This window comes from Magallana gigas, chromosome 3, assembly GCF_963853765.1.
Source record: "Magallana gigas chromosome 3, xbMagGiga1.1, whole genome shotgun sequence".
Classification (NCBI taxonomy): Eukaryota; Metazoa; Mollusca; class Bivalvia; order Ostreida; family Ostreidae; genus Magallana; species Magallana gigas.
In genome coordinates, this window is record NC_088855.1 from 31,650,509 (window position 1) to 31,676,526 (window position 26,018).

A 26,018-nucleotide genomic window follows, 5' to 3' on the forward strand; every position below is an offset into this window, starting at 1 on the left:
CCTATATATACGTCGCTGGTATAAACAAAACCTCAAGTGGACACATAAGGAAAAGGAAATTTTTGAAAAATATTGACATAACAGTGTATTTTATATTTCGACGGAGTTCTCGTCAGAATCATAGATTGTTGCATGTAGCGAGGCGGAGCAAGGAAAAACAATTACGACCGTTTGTAGAATGATTTAGAAATTCAAAAAGTCTTTAATTTCCCGGTTGTTATCACTTACAATTACTTCCGATTAAAAAAAAAAGGAGAAGAGCAATCCCAAATGCGATTTACATAAGTATAACGGAGTACGATTCATTTGTACACGTATCAAATAATCCGCAAAGTATCAACCGAGTGCATTAGCGCATTTTGTGATTCAAGTGATTGCAGGCCAGAAAAACGCTGTTTTCCTGTTTACTAAGACGTTCGCCTTCCTGAACTTATTCAGAAAGAGAGAGAGAGAGAGAAAGAAAAAAGAAAGTCTGTTAGTATGAGGAGGACGTGAGGACAGCCAACCAGTGCTAAACATCAGTCGTTACGATGGGGACCAGCGTCTGGATTTTCATAGGTAAGGGTTTTTTTTAATATCCTCTGGCGCAATTTTCCGGAGGAACTACATCTTTTAGTATTTCTAATAATTTCCATAGGTAAGGGTTTAAAATGATTAATGTTTCTTTATATTATATCCTATGGGGCAATTTTCCGGATACAGAGATTTTCTGCTTTCTTTTTCTAAGAACTACATGTTTAAGTAATTTTATTAATTTTCATAGGTAAGGGTTTAAAATGCTTTATGTTTCTCTATATTACAAATATCATATGGGGCAATTTTCCGGAAACAAAAATGTACTGATTTTTTCCCTAAGATCTACAGGTTTTAGTATTTCATTTACCCCCAACAATAAATAATCGTTATTATGACTTTTAGTGTAGCATATTCCATATGGTTTGGTGCATAATGTACTTTTTCTGCTTTTAAATAAATACATTCGTCGTACATGTATGAAAAAAAAAAACAATCGCCAAACAAACAAAACCAGGACTTTCGTCACTGTAAACGTAGATTTACAAGTGCGTGTGTGTCTGCGGTTTGCGTTGTGTATTATGTGTGAATAAATGAAATAGTTTGTAATGTATGTTGACTTCCTTCCTTAGATGTATATACTTCTACGTACATGTATTTAATGAAATGTAATTATTCTCATGACATTCCAGTACTTTACACCCTCTATAATATGAAAGATCATAACGAAACAAAAATCTGCTTGTGCAAAGCAGTAGAAATTGCAAAACGATTTAATGAATACATCGATTTAAAAAAAAAGCTCATCAAAATTTTGTTCTTGTTTTTGAAAAGTCTTTTTAAATCTTTTCCACAATAATGTTATTATTAACACGATAAGACTGATATCAGTAAATATTTTAGCTGGATGCTTATTAATTTGTGTGACTTGAGCTTGGTTTTACTGAAATTCACAACTTGAGCACGGCCATATCAATGCCAATAACACATAATTTTCAACAGAAATACTTGCAGGCATCATGCTCACATCCTCCCCCCTTTCCAAATCCAACTTTAACTTCCCTGTTCCGTTCATTTTATCAAGAAAGTGTTGGATCAGTCGAACTAAATCATATTTCACTTCGATAAGTAAGTGAGTGAGTCCAAAAAATGCCAGCATCTTTATCACCTAGATGCATCAAACAAGATTAAGTGTGTATAAGAGAAATCATAAGAGTGGCCATACGAATCTACTCAAAAGGAATCTGGTGCCAGCTCGAGATTAAGTTCGATGCCATGCATTCATATACATGTACTTAGAATGCCACTTCACAGACCGTAAGTGCCAAGCTTGCAGATTTGAATCAGTTCAAAGATAGCCAAAGTATCGAAAAGCACAATTAAAGTCGATGAAAATGAAACGACACAAAGCATTAATTTCTATACTAGCTGCTGATTTGACAAATGGTTCTGGAGTTACGTGTGGAAGATCGCGCGCACGTGTGTAGGGGGAGGGGTGGGGAGGGGGGGGGGGGTACGGGTGGCACAGGAATAAAGAACGATTCATATATATTTTGACAGACATCAATTGACATATTTTTAGCATGCTTTATATTGACGCTATACATTTATTGGTGTGCCTGGAAATCTCTTAAGGTCAGACGACACGTTCCTCGAGAATCTTTTTTGTATCTCCTCGTAATGAAGAATTCCAATAAAAAATATGAATTTTATAGTTATTTTTAAAATGATTAAAATTTACTTGGATATGGTCATATTTCAATTTGCAATTTAAAAAGTTTGACTAATTCAGATTATAAAAATTGACTTTCCGTACAAAGCCATTTTCATTAAGAATTACAGCATTTTTTCCATTAAAGATTGTCTTTTTGCTTTGAAATGTAATACTATAGTAATATGAAAAAAACCTTCGTTTAACTGCATCCGTAAATCATGATAATTATGTAATCGAATCAAGCAGTTACATTTACAACAAGTACTTCGATATACATGTGGCATTCCAATTATATTTCTCAACTTTGTGTAAAACATTAACATTCGTTTGAGTATTGAATACAATATCAAGTATCAAGTTTGTCGAAAAAACCCACAGTGTGAAAGACTGTATTAGATTTAACATGTGTCAGGAACGGGAAAATCTATAGTACAGATATATTTAGACAATTTCTTCATATATGATCCACATATTGACCAATATATATTTTTCAGTGTCAACAATTTTTGGATTCGCTCATGGTCTTTGCAATGTTTCGATGGCCGAGAAATGTGCATCTCAGTTACAAGAACTCTATGACTCAGAATTGTTATCGTCCATTTCATCACCTGACCAGGTTATCACTGAATCCAAAAAAGACCTATGTTTGTGAGTGTACTAACAAGTAATGTAAATTAAAGATGTCAAACTGGAAGGAAAGTGGAAATTATAGTGGATTTTAAGTGTGAGCGAGTTCAAAGAACTTGTTGGGTTTTTTGAATTGCTAACTGCAGAGATCTGAGATTACAGAAAGTTTAATTGTGTTATGCAATATTAAAGATATCCGCAAACACTTTAAGATAGAAATTGCTACGTATGCAAACACCTACTTATTTTTTTCTGTTGGTTTTCATCGTTTGAAAAAAATCACACTAAAGATATGATCATGAGTGCGATTTGATTTTATTTATTAGAAGAAACTCATATAAATATTTTAAAATTATAGACTTTTTTTTACTATGAATATATTTGTCTGTATGATGTAGGTCCACAATCAGTGGTAACTCAATAACACAGTGCTATACGACTAACTCTAAGTCCTGCGTTGACCAAGATCACTTAGCGATTCAGTGGAATGAAACAATGAAAGATGCCACTAACCTTTGCAATGAAAGTAAGTTGTTAGATTCTCGTTGAATTTTTAAGTGGGTTCGATGGTCGTGGCCATTTTTAGACTGTGTATTGATCTTCTTTAGAAGAAGAGCTCTATTAATTATAAGATATAGTGCAGTACCAAAATTGAAAGAGTAAATGAAGTTTTTCTTTATTAAAAATAACTAAAAAGAAAACAAATCACATCTTGAAAATCAAGGTAGATCTGATGGGTACTTTGTTGACCAACCAGCCTCCTTAATTTTAGATAAAACGTTGGTTTTGTTATCAGAAGATCAACATTCCTGCAATATGTTCACTTTTTTATAGGTTGTAACAACTACATTGAATTCCAAAAATTCAATTCGTTCATTTTTTTTTAAGGTTGTAGCAACTACCTGGAATTCCAGACATGCGAGAGCAAGATTCTATACTCAGCGTATCGGGAATCTAAATACCAACTTTTTTGCACGTGCGTTTGTACATATAACATTACCTTCTTTTTGTCCATGAAAATATTTTTCGCATATGGAATTTCTTCAATATTATTATTTTAAAAACATCATATCAATCAGGAATTCCATCGGCTTTTATCATCATCTCATCAGAATTTTAATGAGTCAATGAAAATAATTTCGGATATGGATTTCTACATAGTTACTCAGAAAACAGCAAATAAATCATCATTTTATATCGGTTTTTATCATACTCTATGCGGCATTGCGTTGTAGATCATACGAAGAGAGTCTTTCATGCGCTTCGGAGATATTGAAGAGCTGCAAGTTCAATCAATCATTCTTCATCGATATCGTCAAGAAACCAACGCCGAGACATTACGAACAACTTTGCCTTACCGGTAACATTTGAAAATGATATCTGTATGAATGTTAGAAAATCAACGATCAATGTACTATGTCGATAAAAACAAATACAGTGTACATTAACTAATAAAAGCGTTCAGAAAAATGATTAATTGCTAACTTAGAAGCCATGTTCATCTTTAGGATGTGTGAATCTGGACGAGACAATAGGAGTCATTGACAGCTGTTACTGGAACATCGAAAATATTGATAAAGAGGACCCCACAACTCAATGCGAGCAAGTACTCTACAATCTCTCTCTCTCTCTCTCTAATCTCTCTCTCTCTCTCTCTCTCTCTCTCTCTCTCTCTCGTTTTATTCATCCTTATTGCTTTTTTTTCCTACACAGATATCTCTTTATTAAGTATATTTTTCTTCCACACCTTCTTCAGTACAGGATATAAGCTATCAGATCAAAATTAGATCACTGCTGATCTTAGTTGTTTTCGATGATAATACTGAGATACATACATGTATTTTTTTTATGACATGGGGTATAAAAAATGTTTCGTGAATTCAGGAAAACCAGTTTTTAACAAAATATACTTTTTGTTTTTAAATTTCAGAACAAACTACGATGTAATATAAAACTCAAACTTTGCATATTGATTTTTTATCAATAACAGTTTTTTCTATTACAACTTAAGTGATAATTTTCTTAAACACAAAGTATTGATTAAATCTTAAGTCTTCAATGATTTTTTTTACAGATCACACACCAATTTTAAGAGTTGTGTTTTTAATCCGGACAAAGTCTGTCGTGAGGCGACACAACTTTTCAAAAATGTTTATAGTTATGACGCACTGGAAATTATCTGTACAACAACAACATCAACAACTACGACGACAACTACGACAACAACACCGACGACGACGACAACACCCACAACTGAACCTTCATCAACAACACCGACAACGATGACGTCAACGACAGTGACAACGATGACGTCAACAACTCCCACAACGATGACGTCAACAACACCCACAACAATAAAGACACCTACAACGATGACGTCAAGAACACCCACAACGATGACGTCAACAACTCCCACAACGATGACGTCAAAAACACCCACAACGATGACGTCAACAACACCCACAACAATAAAGACACCAATAAGATTAGAAGATGCCACAACAAAGAAAGAAACTACTGTGAAACAATCAACAACAGAAAGGACAACAAAGACAGTGAAAACAATGGAGTCAACAACAAGAGAGATCACAGGTACAACACAATACCAACAATTCCTTTTTTCTTGCATCTGTTTCTTTCTGGGTTGATTTGCAAGAAGCAACGTGTTATTAACAACAATGAGGTTTTTCTTCTGCTAAAAATTACAGGCAAAACTGTCTTTCTTATTTATATATATAGGATCTCTCATAATTTGCGATGGTATACGGTTTTTATCAAACGAGTTGTGTGAGTTGGTACAAGTTTGTACCTAATAATTCATTAAAGTAGAAGTACATATTTTTGCTGAAAGTCCTACGTGCTCTTTAGAGAGGTTTACACTTTCAATACTTAACCTTCACATTAAAAGCAAGCCGAGGTCAAGAAGGTTCAGTGAGTTTACGACTGAATGCAGTTTATAGATAAAATCTGAAAAGGACGTAATTATAATATCTGTCTTTTATTTTCTTGCAAAACACAAATTTTAATTAAAAAATGAGCATGGGCATCTCGTAAAAAATAATGTTTACATAATTACATGTTTTGATTTGAAATAGCACCGTTTATTTTGATACACTGATCTGATCTATACTGGTACATTAGAGGTTTCACATACATAATGTACCAAGAGGTACAAATAAAAGTGTTTGTATTTACCGATTATTAAAAATGAATTTCTTGCAAATTATTTCGCCCCAATATGGCTTAATTACGAAATTATCATTTGATTTTCTTCCATCACACATTTGAGGCAGCGGTACAAATACATTATTTACATGTACATGTACGTTAGTTTCAACTTCTTCTTTTTCTTCGCTCAAATCCCATTTGAATTGTCAACTAATTTAACTGCGATCGGGGCGAAAGCGAAGCTTCAATATACTGAATGTTCTTTGTGCTTTGTTTACATGTATTTGAAACAATAACCGTTTAGTGTGTTTGGTTTGTTTTTCTCCTGTTCAGCATCGGTATCGTCCGCCCCGGAGTGTGTGGATGAGGAAGTCTTAAAGTTATCTACTGACAATCAGCCGTCAACAGAAATGTGCCTGTAAGTACACAGTTCCTTCTTCCCCACCAATGAGCATGTTCACTGTTTACATGTATTCATAACATGAATATGTAATTCATTCTATTGGAATGCATTCTGAACAAGTAAACAAAGAGCGAGAGAAAGAGTGGAGTACATGTATATTATAACATTCGAAGACGGAGGCGTTATACGAGATCCTCATTGGTATGTCCCCGACATGTAACCCTTTTTGGTCTTCCTGCTTAATGTCTTTGGAAAAGAATATCTGAGAAAACTAGAGAGCCACTGGCCACATCTCTAATTGAGCCATTATAACTTGATAATAGCCTTGGGGGTAATCTATGTCAATCTGAAATATCAATTTCATTTGTCTTTCATGGCTCATGTAGAAACATTTGTCAATGATGTCCATTGTCATACATGTCGTGCCAATGACAATGAAGCATTTGTGATTCAATATCTGCCTCCCACGAAATGCAAAATAAAAACATTCAATCCCCACCATGCCTGCGTTAATATATACACTCAGGACTACTGACACTTGCAATTAAGGGTGTTGTTTACTCAGGGTTTGAGTTCTCGAATTCGGATTGTTATAAAGTTCAATCTCATGAGTAAAATTTGTTCTAAACACAAAAAGTATCTGTGAAATGAAGTATTATTGACATAACATTCGATAATTCTACTATATTATGGAATTATGCCAAAACAAAAATAGACTTTTAGCCAAACAGAGGAAATTCGGACTAAATTTTGCAATTTTGTTTTCTGCTAAAACATTTTTGGAAGTACTCGAATATTAAAAGTTAAGATTTTATATTTTAGTCTATATAATTTTGCATATTTTCTGGTAGTTTTACCTCATTTATTCATTATGATAACCGTATGGCATGAATTTAAAAAATATTGAAATATGCTTAAAAACGAGAAAAGACACCATATCTCAAAATTTTGATCATTGACCTCATATAAACTATATGCCAACAGAATAAGACCAATAAAAGTAGTTTAATACTATAAATGTTTTTATATTATCATCATTCAATTTTTTGTAAAATTGGAACAAAAATGGGTAGGAATTTGAAAAGTGATAGAGGAAATTCGGACTGGAATATTTATAAAAATTGTGAAGGAAAACTTAATGCTTTGTATGTATTTAGTGTCACTGTCATTCATAAATTGTATTTCATTTTCAAAAGTGTTGAGCAATTTGTATTATCTTCACAATTAAGAAAATCTCAATCATAGTGTAAAATTTTAAGTGATTTTCCTTTAATTTTCCAAAAATATACAATGGCCATTAACTCAAAAAGTAGGTCATTGACCTACTTTTTTGAAAATGAAAAATAACACTACAACTAGAGCAGAGCTCGTGGCAAAGCCACGAGTAGGTCTTCCGTTGTTGCTGCGAGTTGAAAATGTATGTGATATGGTGTCAATAAATTATAATGACTAAACTTTCAGTTCTGCTTTTGTTATAAAAATGTGTTGTGATTGAAAGCCTGTATATAAAACGTGTTTTGAAAAAGAAAGAAAGAAAATGTTTAAGGAAAACTATCTGTCGAACACAGTTTATGTAATCGTTTCAAACATTTTTTTAAAAATGAGATGTTTAATGGGGAGTTAAATTTTCAGAGGGTAGCAAGCATTGTTACATGTACTCATGATTCATGTCAGGAATTGTGTTTTTGGGGAGTTGATTTTAATCATCTCTCCTATGCAGTTACTCTAGCAAACCGAAACTGAAACTGTGTTTGCACCTAAGCACAAATCATCGCCGCTGACAAGACTTCGTTCTTGAAAATAATCGATAAATTTGATGTTATATACGCTGAAGCATTTTTTAAAGGAAACTTATTTATAAATACCTTGGAAATAGTCAGATTTTTAATGGTACGAACAATTAGAAGTTTTTTGTAGTCGTGTGTATTCCTACGCCAGAGTTCAATATATAGTTTCGTTCAACCATCGGCTGTCTTCTTACATCTCCGGCAAGTAGAGAGTCAGTCTATATTTAGAGGTCGCATCATCAAGCTATCACGTGACCTGGTATCTCTTACTTGTCGGAGATTAACGGAGACAGCCGAAGATCTGGTTGAACGAGACTAGAGTTCATTATTGGTTGGATCCATACAATTTTTGAAATATTTGGAATACCAAAACACAGTTTGATGAAATCAATTCTATTTCAAAATATAACACAACATGATTCATTAGAGGTTTTCTCGAAATTCTTGTCGGAAAAGTCAGAGAAATCATATTGTAGTATATGTAATTAAGATCGGGTTCGGCATTCCGATCAGCTGATTGATTATTCCTCAGTTGTGAACATAACCTGGAATAGTAAAGACGTCCCCCGGTCGGCTAGGCTATTCAAGACACAACTCAGGTGGGTAGTAACTTTAAGTTACCCCTCACCACTTGTCACGTTTAATACTAACGAATAAATAAATCCAATTACTAACATCACTTCACAACATTGGCGTTGTCGGCAGGATTATTCGATCGGTGAAGTGTAATTTGTGTATTTGGATTTCGCGCCAAATATTTTTTCTTTGTGAATTCGTAAGGTATTATCAATTAAAATATTTGTTTTGATTTATGTCATTTGGGGTTTTCTTTCATTTCGTATCTTCTTCTTACAAATTACATATTTTGTTGTCGGATTTTCTGATAACAAATTTAAAAACAAAATTCACTCGAGATTTTTCTGTCGGATTTTCTGATAGAGAAGTCAACAATACGTCTATTTCTTCTGTCTTTATTGGTGTTCATTAATCAATTAAGATGGCGAGTAGTTCAAACCCTGTAGACATAAACAATGCCAATTTGGCAGAATTAAAATCAATTCCAAACATTGGAGAAAAAAGGGCTGGGGCTATTGTTAAGTTGAGAGATGAGAGGGGCTCTTTGTCATTAGAAGACCTAAAAACAATGTCAACAGTTCCAAACACAATCTGGGATCCCCTTGTGAGTGAGGGTGTGATTGTTTTCAGAGAGAGAGTGAAACAACAAGAAAAAACACAGTTGAATGTTGAAGATCTGTCAAGTCAAGTATCTAAGTTACAAGCAGAAATTCTCAGACAAGCAAAAGACATAGAAAGAAGGGACATTCAAATTGCACAATCTGAAAAAGACATTACTGCTAGACAAAAACAATTAGATTCTTTAGAAAAGACTTTGACATTAGAACATGAAGAACGACTGAATAAATTACAACAAAAATTTCAAACAGAATTAGAAAACACAAAATCTCATTATGAAAAGACAATTAGTAAAACAATGACTGTTAAGGACGATGAACTTGCACTCATGAAGCAAAGACTAGTTGACCAAGACAGTAAGTGGATAAACAAAATGCAACAGTTAGAAAATAAGCTAAAACAACTCGAAGATGAAAAGATCAACAGGGAAGTCGACAAGCTGGCACCACATGGGGTGTATTGGAAATCATCAACAAACCCAACTGGATTTGCAGATACGCTTCAGTCAAAGGGTCCTAGTCCACCAAAGATGTCAACATTTGACGGAAAAAATGACTGGAAACCTTTCTTCACACAGTTCAACCACATTTCATCCCGGTATAAATGGTCCGAAGAACAAAAGCTGGACAAATTGATTGAATGCCTCAGAGACAAAGCTTTGAAATATTTCAGCTCTAGACCAATTTCAGACCAGAAAAGTTTCAAAAAGCTGAGTGCAAAGCTTGATGAACGGTTTGGGAAAAAAGACCTTCCCCACATTATCAGACGACAACTGCAAGATGTCAAACAAGGTTCTGAGGAGACAGTTGAAGAGTTTGCAGACAAAGTTCTAGAGATGACCACTGATGGATACCCAGACACACCAGAAGACTGCCGCCAAACCGTGGCCATAGATGCGTTCTTGAGAGGTTGTTACAACAAACAAGCTGCCCTCATTGCCATGGACAAGAACCCACTTACACTAGATATGGCAACACAATACATGAAAACTGCAGTCACAAACCAAAAACTAATACTAGGTGTGAGAAAGTCTGAGACAAGAAGGGTGAAGTTTGAGAGTTCTGAAAGTGAGAGTGAGGATGATGATGAAAACATAAGCAAAGTTAGGGCTGTTTACGATACAAAACAAGCATCAAATCAATTCACAGATCAGACAAGACTCTCCAAATTAGAATCAAGGGTCAAAAGAATTGAAGAAGATAATCGGGAAATGAAAAACAATATTCATGATATTCTTCAAATTCTTAGAACAAACAGGTCTAGATCAAACAGTAGAGAAAATACAAGAATGTTTAGATCTCCTTCTAGCAGTCCTAGAAAACAAGCTTGTTTTAAGTGTGACCAAGAAGGGCACTTTGCGAGAGAATGCCCTATCAGTAAAAGTAGTAGTTTACCATTTCAGTCTAAGAATAGGTCACCGTCACCTCAGACAAAGCCTTTAAACTTCAATCGGTTGGAGATGTAGGCCATTCTTCAACCTACTCAGATACATCAGATAGGCCTCCTCCTAAAGTAAAATTTAAAACCATAGAAAAAGAACTTTACAGGAACAAAAACAAATTGAAAAACACTCTCTATGTTCCCTGTATTGTAAACAACAAAACAATCAATGCTGTTATAGATACTGCTGCCCAAGTAACTGTCATGAATTATGAACTTTTTGAGAGTTTAAAACCAAAGCCCCTACTTCAGAAAGATATCATACTAAAAGGAGCAGGAAAAAATAACATCATTAATGGCAAAATAGCAGAACAGGTCAAGTTAAGAATAGGGCCTACAGAACAAAGATGGGATGTTGTAGTGGGAGAAATAGCAGATTCTTTATTACTTGGTTTAGATTTTTTGAGAGCTCACAATTGCATCATCAATTTGGAAAACTTTACTCTGACAGTAGATAAAGCATTAATACCTATTACCAAAATCAAAACAGAGGGTTCAAAGAATGATGTTGAGATATATAGAGTTTCATTGCAGAAAAGAACTGTTATACCACCACAATCAGTTAAATTTATACCCGTTCAGATTGACAAACCCTTCAAAGATTTGCTTTGTGTTTGTTGAGACAGACAAAAATATTTCAGATGGGTTATTACCACCAAATTCTGTAATTAGTGCGGGACAAACAAAAATTTCTTTTCGAAACCCTACAGATAGATTCATAACATTAAAAAAGGGTAAGAATGTAGGTTTTGGTATGGAAATAGATGAGTTAATCTCTATGGAAGATGAAGAAGAATTTTCTCTCAATACAATTGAGGTAGATACATCTGCTAAAAACCCATCCTCAGACAATTTAACATCTCAGTTACCTATGCACATGCAAGATTTATATGAGAGATCAATTACAAATCTAGATAAGAAAGATCATCATGAAGTTTTCTCTTTGTTAAATAGATTCCAACATGTTTTTGCGAAAGACGATTTTGATTTAGGGCTATTTAATGGGGAGATAACACATAAAATTAACACTGACGAAGGAAGACCTATCAAACAAAAGCTTCGTAGAACACCAATGGGTTTTGAAAATGAAGAAAAGAGTTACATCGATCAAATGCTTGAAAAAGACATTATTCAACCCTCAAATTCAGAATGGGCATCTCCCCCTGTATTAGTGAGAAAAAAAGATGGGAAAATGAGATTTTGTATTGATTACAGGGCCCTCAATAAAGTAACAACAAAAGATGCATTCCCCATTCCAAATATACAAGATTGTATAGATACACTAGGGGGAAATACCTTTTTCAGTTCACTGGATATGGCTTCTGGTTATTGGCAAGTTTTAGTCGATGAAAGAGATAGACACAAAACTGCATTTACCACCAAATATGGCTTATATGAACATGTTAGATTACCATTTGGACTATGCAATAGTCCAGCTACTTTCAGTAGAGTTATTCAAGAAGTTTTAAGAGGTCTAACATGGAAAGAGTGCTTAGCTTACTTAGATGATGTCATTATTCTAGGTAGGGACATGCTTTCTCATACTAGGAATCTGTCTTCTGTCATTTCTAGATTTGAAAAGTTCAATTTGAAATTAAAAGCTCAGAAATGTGAACTTTATCAGACAGAGATAAAATTTCTAGGGAAGTTAGTCAGTCAAAATGGTATATCAGTCAATCCTGAAAGTATTGAAATAATTAAGAAGTGGCCAATACCAAAAGATACAAAACAATTAGAGTCTTTTCTTGGATTTGCAAACTACCATAGAAATCATGTAAAAGGTTATGCTGAAATTACACATACCCTGTATCAACTAGTGAAAACATCTAAAAAGTCAAAATTTACATGGTCAGATGAGAATCAGATTGCATTTGATATCATTAAACAATGCATCATTGAGGCATTGACATTAGCATATCCAAATTCAAAAGATACTTTTGTTTTAGATACAGATGCCTCAGATAATTCAGTTGGTGCTGAATTATGTCAAATTCAGAATGGTAAAGAACAAATTGTATGTTTTGCAAGTAAAGTGTTGACACCAGCCCAGAGAAAATATTGTACCACCAGAAAAGAACTCCTAGCAATAATTACCTTTACAAGACAATTCAGACATTTTTTGTTAGGAAATACATTCATTTTAAGAACTGACCACAATAGTTTAATCTGGCTTTTGAACTTCAAAAACATTGAGGGTCAACTTGCACGCTGGATTGAGGAATTGTCTCAATATAACATTATTTTACAACATCGGCCTGGTAAAAATCATGGCAATGCTGATGCCCTGTCGAGAATTCCAGATGATTTGAACCTTTGTAATGACTATAAGCCTGGGGTAGAGTTAAATCAATTACCTTGTGGTGGTTGTCATTTTTGTAAGCGAGCAAAACAACAATGGTCTACTTTTGAAAATGACATAGATTATGTTGTTCCCTTGACAATAAGATCAGTTGACAATTTGAATGCAATTCCTCTAGGTTTGTCAGATATGTTTATTCCAGAGGAGTTAGCTGAAGAACAAGATAAAGATTATGATCTTTACAAGATTAAGACATGGTTAGAGTCTGGGATAAAACCATCTCAGAAAGAGTTATCTCTTAGTAGTCCCAGTGTTAGATATTTGTGGGCATGTGAATCACAATTACAGGTAAAAAATGGTGTACTGTACTATTTATGGGAAGACCATATACATACAAGATATTTATTTGTTGTTCCAAAAAAGATGCAACCAGAAATTTTAAAACAATGTCATGACAACAGAACAGCAGGACATTTAGGTCAAACCAAAACTTATGAAAAATTAAAACAATGCGCAATTTGGTATGGCATGTCTCAAGATTCAAAACTTTATGTTCAGAATTGTAATGTTTGTAACAAAAACAATTCTGAAACAATAGCAAAAGCTGTGGTTGATAATTTTATATCTAAGTATGGTTGTCCCACAGAAATTCACTCAGATCAAGGAAAGAATGTAGATGGTATACTTATGCAAAAACTGTGTCATCTGTTACAAATAGCTATATAAAACGAGAACAACACCCTACCACCCGCAATCTAATGGTCAAGTGGAAAGATATAATCGTTCAGTATTACAAGCAATCCGATGCTATCTTAAGAACAAACAACATGAATGGGATCTTCATTTGCAACAGATTGCAGGTGCCATTAGAGCAACAGAAAACAGACAGACTGAATTCACACCAAATTTTATGTTCCTTGGAAGGGAGACAACCCAACCTATAGATTTAATTTTAGGTACATGTGACTTAAACAATCCAGAGAAAGAAGCTCCTGAGTATGTACAGGACCTAAGAACAAACTTAACAGAATGTCATCAAATTGCACGTGATAATATTGGCAAAGCTCAAAATAGACAAAAACGCTATTATGACACAAAATTGTATCAAAATACATATAATATTGGAGATGTTGTTCTTAGAATAGATTCAGCTACAAAAGTGGGTCAAAGTGCAAAACTAAGATCACCTTGGAAGGGTCCATACATTGTAACTGAAGTCAAATCACCTGTCTTATTTAAGGTCATTGATAAGAGAAATAGAGAAACTGTTGTACATCATGACCGCATCAAACTTTGTCAAGATCTGGATTATCCCGGCTGGGTTAAAAGAATCAGAAATAAAATTTTTGATGAGAATGACAAAGAATCAAAGACTAGTGAGGAATCTCTAAATGCAGCTTTGGAGTCTGAAGATAAAGTTTCTGATATTATTAACCTTTTCAATGCTAGGGATGATGCGTCGGATATTCTGATGCATCATCAGAGTGCTAGTTCAGACTCCAATTCTGCAGATAGAACAAATCAGGATATAACAAGAGGAAAAAGAACAAGACAGAGACCCAAATACTTGGCGGATTTCGTACAGGATTAAATTAATCTCTCTGCATGCATGTGAATAACATATTCCATGAATTATTTGTTTTTATCATAATTATATTAAAAAAAAAAAAAAAAAACATGCTTAAATTTTATATTAACTAGTGTTAAGTTACAGTATATAATATTGTAAATAAAAATTACAATTCTTTTAGAAATGTCTGATTTAGAGGAGAGTCACTTTGAACCAGATTATGAAGAAGATTGTCTCCTAGACCATATAAAAGGTTCTACATTAGGTAAAAAGGGAAAAAAGTGTCCTGTATGTAGTTCAAGGTTTACTCATGTAAGAAGACATGTCATTCAAGAACATATTCCTTGGTTTATGTATCCTAGAACATCTTGCTGGAAATGTGAACTAGGGTTTGGCCAAGAAAGGTTTCTAAGATTACATTTGGAAAAAGAACATTTTGATGATTCCACAGATTGCAGATATGATATTAACCTTCATGGTCAAAGATGGATTGAAGAGATATCTATTTTTTTGGCCAAGTTTGACATGGTCAAAACACTATCATTCATCAACACTAATGAACGATTCATGTCCTGTCAAGGAGCAATCTGGCAAGAGGATGACCTTGAACAAATCTTATATTATTTGAACGAGACAAAACAACATTTCCCTTTAACAAAAATGCCTTACCCAGCTCAAAATATCACAAGTATATACCATTGGAAAATATTGAGCATTCTTTTAGACATGAATAAAATTCATACAGTTTATTTGAAAAATAACAATCTTCAGAAAAACAAGAAAATACTTATTGTGGGTTCTTCATTTATTTATTGGGCACATCAAAGATCAACAATGCTAAATTCCTCAGATCTTGGTCTAAAAAATGTTCAAATTACTTGGAATGAAATGGTGTTCCCTTGTCGAAACTGTTAATTCTCTGACAGATAACAATAGTCCTGATATCATGGTTATTCACTTGGGATCCAATGATATTTCTTTTTGTAGCTCACTACCTCTTATCAAGAAAATGAAAACTGATATAAGTTTGTTTACTGAAAAATTTGGAAATACAATTTTGATTTTTTCGGAAGTTTTATCCAGGAGATTTTGGGGTAGAATTGATGGCTGGGAGGGAGAAAAGAAGAAAATTTATATTAATAAAGAACTAGGATCATTCGTTGAAGAAAAGGGAGGGAAAGTAGTAGTAAATAAATTGGGCACATCAAAGATCATATTGTTAAAAAAAATAAAAATAAATAAAATTTATTGGAAAAATAAATCACTGTTTAGGGGAGATGGAATTCATTTGTCCGACAAGGGAAATGACATTTTATTAGAGGACTTTAAGGAATGTCTAGGAAGATTGTGTTGATTTTATAATTGTGTATAGTGATTTTTAGTAAGAAAATAAATGTGTAATATACAACATTTGATTTTAAGATTTTGGCATTAAGTCGGAAATTCTGATTTGTGCCATACGGTGTGATTTTATTAAAATGGGGAGGAATGTAGTATATGTAATTAAGATCGGGTTCGGCATTCCGATCAGCTGATTGATTATTCCTCAGTTGTGAACATAACCTGGAATAGTAAAGACGTCCCCCGGTCGGCTAGGCTATTCAAGACACAACTCAGGTGGGTAGTAACTTTAAGTTACCCCTCACCACTTGTCACGTTTAATACTAACGAATAAATAAATCCAATTACTAACATCACTTCACAACAATATTATAAAAATGTGCATAATTTAAATGCAGATTACAAACTACTTGCCAAGCAAACTAGCATATCGTTGATTTTAAAATAAATAATATTCGATAAAATCAACTCCCGTCAGTACATCAGTACTTTGATTTAAAAACCGAACCCGCCTACAAAACACGTAACCTTTTCTGTAAGATAACTTCTTTATTTAAAAATATTTCTAAATTTTTTAAAACTATGTGCAAGTTTAGAATTGTTGCGTGATGACAAAATTTACAGACCCTGAAACGTACTACTACACCAAAAACGTGCGACTTACGTGCGACAAACGTTTCGTGTAGACCGTTTAGCGTTTCGTGTGATTGTGAAGCGTTTCGTGTAAACCGTTTACTGTTTCGGGCAAAGCGTGTAAATCGTTTCGGGCAAAGCGTGCTAGAACCGCGTGAAACATTCATCAGATTTCATTTGGAACTCCTGACAATTTAATTGTTTCAAAATGGCGCCCGTGTTTTACATTACTTTAAACTGTTTGTGATTGGCAAAACTCTTTTGTACATGTAGATATTTTAATGAAAAAAATTCTACAAGAAATGATGAAGCTTTTAATAGGCATTTCCTCCAGAAAAGTTGTTACGTAGTGTTTTGACTGACTTTTGTCCATTCAGATTGTAGAAGGCGGAGTTGAGACAATACTGGTCGTGACTTAATTTGAGAGAGAGAGAGAGAGAGAGAGAGAGAGAGAGAGAGAGAGAGAGAGAGAGTTAACTGGTTAATGGAGTAAATTATAGATGACGCAGATGAGTGAACTACCTATCAACAATAGTTATCGTATAAAGTGAAAAATCACGGTCTATAGTATGTCCCAAGTTATTGTTTCCATCAATTTTTGATGATTTTTAATAAAAATACACATACCTGTGAAAGAAACACAACTGAAATTGATGAAAGGGAATATATCAAGATATCTTTATTGAACAATTTTCACTCATAAAATTTCACAGGAACGAAAACAATTTTCTTACGGATATTTATAATGGGAAATGTTTACATCTTTTCTTCATTCGGAAGTAATCGGGATACCTCGCGCAATTTTTTAACGTTATCATCCGGGCTTATCAATGGCTGATGCAATGCAAAATCCCCTTAGACTTTCAATATTGGGATGTGTATTTAAACCTGAAGCGGTAGAGGGGGCGTTTCAACACATAATCTGGACATTTTTCATATACATGTAAGTGGATGAACGTAGTTTGAGCACTAAGGTATTTACTATTATTGAATCATATATTGAATATATCAAGCAAAAAGTGGTGGAAGAAAAAACTCGGGACATAGTATAGTATATCTTATAAATTTATGAAACTTTGAAGTGTTTTGAAATTCTTTAACCAGGGAACAACGATATCTAGATATACATCAGTAATAGGATAAGGTAATGTCAAACATCGAAGACTGTACGAATATTTAAGAAACTGTTTTTATTACAAGTGTTACCGTTAATAATCAAGTCAAAGTTTGACGAATCTTTCTGGAATTAAACATAGGTTGTAAATTTACTTTGTATAAAAACTTTCTTCATGGTTACTCAGTGTGAAACATTCTTTACCTTAGACGTTTTACTTTTCCACTAAGCATCCGCCTTCCTTGCCTTTCCTTTACACTACATCTAAATTCATCATGTTCATAAGTGATCATTCGTTCGCATTTCAAAATATTTAATGTCCGTATTCTCGGACTCCATGCTCGGAAATTTAGTTGGATATAAGCTACGTCATTCTTATCCATGTGCATGTTGTCGACGGCGCGCGGCCGAAGAAATTTTCACCATCGTTTTTAAAACGCTTTAAAGTTATACAATATAGGATATACATGTAATTTTTATATACAGACTTTAATTAATTTGTTTGCAAGTTTATAACTAATGATTATTCCTTTATCGGCACCACTTATAATCTCTCTCTCTTTTCTTTCTCTCATTCAAGTCACGAGCGGCAATGTCTTAACTCCGCCCAGCTACGATCTGATTGGACAAAGGTCAGTCAAAACATTAGGTATAAACTTTTCTGGAGTAAACCCCTAAAAACGCTTCAATGTACTTCGCTGTAACTTAAACGATCATGTTTTTATAAGCATATATATTTTTTTATTTATTTACATCGATAACTCTTACTGAGACCATTTGACTGTGTACATCGGGTGTCTTCTGCACCTGGCTGAACCTGTCAATCAAACTCTGTGTATTTGTTTTCATTGGATTGTCAAGCGTCTCTTTTTTTTTGTCAATAGCCAATGGAAAATTAATGACTTCAAGGTAATCGGAATCAGTATTTGATGAAGCATACAATTTAAATTACAAAAAATTTATTAATTATCTGAAAATTATTTAAACCACTGTTAACGGAAAACAAAGAGTCTTAGAAGTAATTAACACACAGGGATTTGCCTACAATGTACACAGTCATGCGATTACTAGTAATTATTATGGGAATCTTTACGCATGGTATTTAATTCGAACAGATTATAATAATCTATACACTGTACGCCGTTACACATGTACGAAGCGCCGGTAATATATACGAATATTGAGTCAAAAAATTAAATCATTTTTATTTCTTGTTCTTTTCAATACAATGTGAAATTACTTTCAGAAAAAAATTCCGAAATACTTATTACAACTTTCTTTTTTGTGTAATCATTTGATTTTTTTCTGAGGTACATGTATATATATGTACAGAACATACTTATTTACGAATGATACGACATAGGAAAAAATAATCGGTTGTTCGTAGAACATTTTTATCTTACGAATGTGACTAATTTAATTTTAAATATTTTTCAACATTATCAATGTAAATAATATCAGGTGTATTTACTGTTTGTGTTTTTACATCGTAATCTCTGAAACCAATAAAAATACTAATGTTAGCAGAAAAATCAAATCCCGCCGAATACTGAAAAACCGATTTCAGTTTGCAATCATACGGATTTTATTTTTGGTATTGACTATTGAGTTACGGTAACTTTTTTTCTGGATGATTTTATTATTTATTATTTTATGTAAAAGCACAATGTCAACTGTTACTCAATTATATAACAATTGATGACCTGGGGCTATATATGTTCAGAGCTGTGTGCGCTGAAGCGACACAAGATTCTCGGTCGCACGTGGCGATTGAATTTACACAGACTGACCGAATAAACAAACGGGTAGGAAAGTGAAACAAAATGTTACACATGAAAAGAAGCCACCAAAAATGATTTTCGATAGATCTTGACAATTAAAAAAATCCAGCGCGAACTCCTGTCAGCGGGACGGGGGGGGGGGGGGGGGGGGGCAGCAATGAGTTCGCTTCTACAAAGAAACGAACGACCATGTAGAAAAACTACAGAAGGGATTAATATGTGACCGATAGAATCTAATCTAAAGTTGTTTAAAATTTATGTGAAAATTTAAAAAAATCATCGAATGCCTCAATTCAGGACATTTTTTTTTATCGTGCTAGCACCTACCGCAAACATGTTACATGGAGCTTTGATTATAATTTGATTTTTAAACTACCTTGTACGCTATCTATAAATCAATGCTTAATCAACTGTACAAGTTTAATGAATTTATCTTTTCATCTTTCTTTTCATCCTAAACGAATATACTAGTTGAAAACATAATAAAATGTAGTTGTGTCCGTGCAAAATATGAAACATGAACGCGTGATAAGGTACATGTAGAAGAACACGAAGTTCTCCTCAGCCATGTGCGAGGGACGATCACCATTTAAAGCTTTACTATTTCTGTGTGTGTGTGTGGGGGGGGGGGGTGATTTAAAACATTATTTGTACAGTGTTTAAAATATTTTACATTAACAAATTTAACTAACCATTAATTTATGTCTTACGATGTGTACGATTTGGAGTAATATCGCTCATTAATATTCATTTACACTCAAATGTTCAATTGAATAAATACAAGATGGAGTTCCCGTTTTTACGGCTATATTAACTCAAACACGTTCATATGCATGTAAGTGTGCGTCGCGGTGTGAGAATCTTGTCTATTAAATAACCGCTTAATTACCGCTAGGTAGTGCAGCCGTGGCTGATCTCATCGGCCGTGGGCGAAGGATATATTACGTAAAGGTACATGTACAACGCACAGACAGGCACAGCTCAGAACCCAGGAAGATTTGAAAAGTTTGCAGTATAATGAACATACTCTATCAAATAGAAGTTATTTATTTTAAACTTAAAACCCATAATTGATCTGTGTCTATTATTGCTTTAGATTGAGAATGACATTGCCTTTATTAATTAACTGAACGATTTCTTAATTGACACCCAATCGTTTAATCCATAAAAAATTGTGTGTAATCAAAACGAAACCAATTCTTGAGTTCGCGGCTAAATAAACTCATACATGTATATGAGAGACACAGCTCTCGTGTATTAGATAACCGCTGACCGCTAGGTAGTCCAGCCGCGAGCATGGTGACCGATATTCTCGGCCGCGGGCGAGGGAGAACTTACGTAATGGTACACATACACACAGCTCTGATTCAAGGTAGATTTTAAATGCATGGAGTTCATAAATAAAATGTAATGCATAGAGTTTTTTAATTCCATATTTTGTGGTTTACTAGAAAAGAAAAAGAATGTTTTGTTTTCCAATTGCCGTTTTTAATGATTGTGCACTATAAGAACTTAGCAACAATGACTTAAACTCCTAAAAAAAAGGCATGTACTCCAACAACAAAAAAATATTCTAATAAATTATTGCCTCCTGTATAAACCAGCATACTTTCTGCGGCAACTTTATGCCAGTTGTACGCACAAAGACTTTCGTTTACTTTTCAAATGAAAACAGGTACATGTCAACATGTAAAGCTTTTTACACTCATACTACACAAATCACTTACAAAATAATATTGTTACGACCTTTATGAGATCCCAACAAACAACTTTTCCAGCGACAACCATATCAAAATCCTAACCGTTTTTGAGTTATAAAGCAAACACTTTTAGGGGCTATTGGCCCTTAATTTAAGGGTCCAGCCCTTTTTTATTGGTGTCAAATAAAAGCCCTTGGTATTCTGCACAACTTTTATTCTACATGTTTTAACAAATTATTTTTCGTTTAAAAGATATAAAGGAAAATATGTCTAAATTTTTGCAATTTTTTGAATCCTGTTTTTTGACCCCCTACCTTTTTCTAAATAAGGAAAGTAATCGAAAAACAAAAACTGATGTGCACCACTACAATGTCTCTGCTATTCAAATTCGTTGGATTCCCATTCCCTGCTATCATAGTCTCGGAGCCTTTGTCTGGAAACAAAAGGCCCTAAAAAATTTTAAAAGGGGAATAACTCTTTAACCAAAAGGGAATTCTAAATTTTATGAATTGCTTAAGATAGTGTTTTGTAAAGTACATTAGCCCTGCAAATTTGAGCAAAAACCGTTCAGAAATGAGCAAGATATGAAGCCTCAAAGTTCGCGTCTAGGAAACAAAAAAAAAAAAGAAAAATAAGAAAAATCTTAACCCGCACAATAATAGAAAGGTCTTCCGTTTCCAACGGAAGACCTTAATAAAAGGTCTATAACACACAATAGTTGGTTTTTCATTATCATCAGTGGAATTTTTTTTCATTCTGAGTAAACGTCATCCTTAACAGAGGATACTTGTATGTTAATATATGTAATCATAAAATGTAATACAATGAACTCGAATTTGCACTTGTATGATGCGAGTGAAGAAAACAGTCTGTTGCAAAGTGCCAAGTTTGAATGTTTTTTTTGTAAGATTACTTGACTTTTTGGTGTGTCATATGAAAGACACAAAATCTGAATGATTGTGTAATATGTCCACGTCCTCCTTAGAATGGTACATACATGTACTAAAACCATTACAAAAATTGACAGTGCAGTAATCTGACCCTTCTTTGTTTATTGTCCTACCACAGTTATGGATTTGTTACATTTGAGTTATCTTTCATAAGGTATTTTGAATTTTTTACTAATTTTGTTACAGTCATGATTTCCCATTTTGCAGGCGGTTACTTTCGCTGACAGCTTGTCTATATGAAAAAGAAACAACCCGATATGAAGATATCAGAGCGATGCATTCCACTGTTGGAGACAAAGTGAATAAGATTCTTAGCAGCGGCGTTTTAAGGAACTGTACTTTTAACGTCCGCAGAGATATAATATTGATTCAGGATCTTCGGAACTCCTCCTGTGCTCAAACTCAGGAGGATTCGTATGAGGATGAAGACCTTCCTATCTGCTCAGGCCACAACTACGGCCTCATCAAATGTAAAAGAAATGGTATGAATTTTGAAAGTTTAAAACAATTTTAACAGGAGCTTGGAATTTGGGTAGTTATGTCAAATAGCAATGTGACGTAGGCCTGTCTACTTTATTGCTGGACACACAGTCTATAGTATATTCATAAATCTTGGCTATACAATCTACGCATATTTCACTCGAAACCACCGTCATTTTAACTTGTTTTGACACATGAACATGATAGTTACGTCGTACCGAAAGTCCAAGGTCTTGTTAAAATGGTTCTGCATACTTCACGCATTATTGAAGGGAAATGTTCATTTTGAATGAATCATTTTTTTTATAATGCCAAGTTTGGTCGTCACAATCCAGTACCTAAATGTGTGATCCTCTCCAATGTGGGGGATCGATTGAAGTAACATTCACTTCATAGGCCGTAAATCCTTTACGATTTCTGCTTTAAAATATTCAGCTGTTCTATTCAAGATTTTTTTTAACCCTTTTAATAAAAAAAAATCTTACTACAATTAAAAATAAAAAAAATTAAATTCAAGATCAATCGCAATATCTTCTTGTTTTAATTTGATTGGAGGAATTTAATTAATTTAATTTTTTTTTCACAGGTGCAACTTCTTCCAGGAGGTCGAGCGTTTCCATTATTCTGTCATTCCTATCATTTTTCGTTACATTGTTTTTGACAAATCCGGCGGTGTGATTCGATGTATGCTCATACTACAGTGTAGAAAATGTTGCTCCTTCAATCGTGTCTCACAAACTTACAACCATGGGAAAATGCTCCTGACAGGCAATTGCCGAAACTGATAAAAATTTCTAAATGCACGAACGGTCAATGCTTGATGGTGTGTTCGATTTACATGGGTTGCATTGCCTTTGTTTTTAATGATTCGATTTGAATGTCACGCGGTTATGTTTGTGTAATGTTGTAAATTTTAAATAAACTGAGTGGGTGTAAATACAAAATGTCTTGTTGTAAATTTGTATTCACACCCATGCAGTAAATTCAAAATTTACAACATGACATTTGACGCACCGAAAACAGGCAAACCAGGCAAAATTCTGCTATTTTTTAAGCAATACTAGCTTTGTTTAGTAAACGAAAACCGCATAAGTATACGAGATTGTCACGTCATATCAAATAAGGAGAACTACTAGATTTCCTTGTTATAGAGTCACCAAAATTACACAATGACATTGTATCTGCCTCACTAGTGACTTTAAATAGAAGCGCTCATTGGAAAGTTTAAGTGGATTTTGTGGAAACAGAGACGACCAAGAATGGTTAAGGGCCGATGATTCAAAGCTCACTTGTGTATGAATCACAAGAAAAATTGCTGTAATGTTGTTTTTTTTTTAATTTAGAAATATCATTTTACAGATTGAAGTCATTTCATACACATCCATTCTATAATTAATGACGTTTTTTGATTCGACATATAACTTTTAATTACCTATGATTTGATGTTGTATTCTTGTTTCAGCATTTATTGCTTATATATGCTTCTAAAATGACAAAAAATTATCAATTTTTCCCTTGCACATTTCCTGTCTCCTTAGCATTCATCAACAAAATTTGAATGTACACTACAAGATTTAATGCTAATCTATCGCAGGTTGTACATATTAGAAGAATATCAAATAAAAAAATGTATTATTGTAACATTGTTCATATTCTGGTATTAATGATGGAGTCAGGATGCACCTAACTATTTACATGTGATCGGACAGTTTTGGATATGCTGTTAAGGAATTTTGGTAAAGGTCATACGAGAGATTACTAAGACAAACACACGAATACTAGTAGTACTTGTGTATGGATACTAGGTCTACATAATGTAAACAGCGTTATGACTCTTTAAAGGAGAGATAATTCAAAATTATTAAAAATTATTTCTTTATATTTTTTATAAATTTCTTCTCAAAAACTGTTAAGCCAGAAAAGCTCAAATTTGTATGGAGGCATCATCCGAAAGGGTAGATTCAAGTTTGTTCAAATCATGTTCCCCAGGGGAGGTAGGGGCCACAATGGGGGGGGGGGGGGGTTTACATAGGAATATATAGAGAAAATCTTTAAAAAATCTTCTCAAAAAACTATTAGGATAGAAAAGCACAAATCTGTTTGGAAGCATCTTCAGACAGTGTAAATTTAAGATTGTCAAATGATGATCACCGGGGTATGATGGGGCCTCATTGAAGGGGGGGGGGGTCAAATTTTCACATTGGAAGAAAAATCTTTTGGAAAAGCATTCAGTCCAAAAAACAGAAACCTGTGTAAAAGTAGATTAAAGTTTGATCAAACCATGATACCCTAGAGAAAAAAGGGACCACAAAGAGGGGGTGGGGGTGGGGTATATAGGAATAGAGAAAAATATTCTCACAAATACTGAAACAACAAAAGGGGTTTGGTATAATTTACCATAAAAATATGTGGATAAAAATCAATAATTGTTGATAAGTTTTATATCATATATACGTTCTCACCATCCTTTTTTGTTTGTTTTTGAAGCTATCTTAAATTATTTAAAGAAAGACTTAGCAAGGATACTTTTTAGGTCTAGGTGCTTAATGCCGTTCTGGAGAGACTGTAGGCATTCTAAAAATGTTTTATTAGTCAAAAATAGGCAAAACTACGAGATTTGTTACTTAATTTCTAAATATTTCATAGAAAATGACAGTTTAAAATTGATTTTTCATTGTGTGTAACGCAAAGTTAACCCCGATTCACCCTATCAAACAAAGCTATTGTTATTAAGCATCATTAAACGAACTTATATCGTGAATTTCGTGAACCTACATGTATAGGCACCTTTCATTTGCTAGATCTGGACTATGTCAATTTTTGGTAAGCCTTTCCCCTATCTCTTCTCTGACAGCCCAGATACCGTGGTAGTCGTAATTTGCGTAAAAAATAACATGTAAAACCCTATATTCATTGCTTTTTCATCATTAGACAACAGTTTTGGGCAGGAACAAGCCAATTCAATTTTTTTTTACATTTTTATTCTCCATTGTACAAGATAGCCGCACATCTCCCTTAAAGCGTTGTTGTATCTCTATGTAATAATGAAAAAGGACATCTTGGTTTTGGATATTCCTCAAAAAGATAGCTTTGGTTGTCACCACTAAGATTTGTATCAATGGTTCGATTGTCGTGCCGTTTTTTTAGCCGTTTTTTTTTTTTACTGTTTTGATCTCCTTTAAAAGAAGACCTCTATATAAAATTAGAGAAAAAAAATATCCATATTTAAAGGTGAATATTTTGGATTTATTCTTTTTTAATTATTGATTTTAGCTAAGTAAATCATATTTTATAATTTTATAGG

The 26,018-nt window shown here is 33.7% G+C and overlaps 1 protein-coding gene across 1 annotated transcript; it reads left to right on the top strand.

Annotated features, from left to right (window-relative positions):
* Nucleotides 1-141: 141 nt before the first annotated feature.
* Nucleotides 142-24,355, top strand: LOC105319376 (uncharacterized). The gene is made up of 10 exons (XM_011416893.4): nucleotides 142-558; nucleotides 2,722-2,875; nucleotides 3,253-3,380; nucleotides 3,743-3,830; nucleotides 4,090-4,214; nucleotides 4,363-4,456; nucleotides 4,929-5,446; nucleotides 6,356-6,440; nucleotides 22,442-22,716; nucleotides 23,301-24,355. Exons 1-10 carry the CDS (start codon nucleotides 531-533, stop codon nucleotides 23,390-23,392), a joined length of 1,587 nt encoding a protein of 528 aa, XP_011415195.3. The 5' UTR covers nucleotides 142-530; the 3' UTR covers nucleotides 23,393-24,355.
* Nucleotides 24,356-26,018: the final 1,663 nt, after the last annotated feature.

What these genes read in the sequence shown, in the direction of transcription:
- LOC105319376 (XM_011416893.4), top strand. Translation starts at nt 531, where the DNA reads ATGGGGACCAGCGTCTGGATTTTCATAG. An exon ending in GACCCCACAACTCAATGCGA is followed by an intron (nt 4,457 to 4,928) that starts GCAAGTACTCTA and finishes TTTTTTTTACAG; the next exon opens with ATCACACACCAATTTTAAGA. An exon ending in CCGTCAACAGAAATGTGCCT is followed by an intron (nt 6,441 to 22,441) that starts GTAAGTACACAG and finishes CCCATTTTGCAG; the next exon opens with GCGGTTACTTTCGCTGACAG.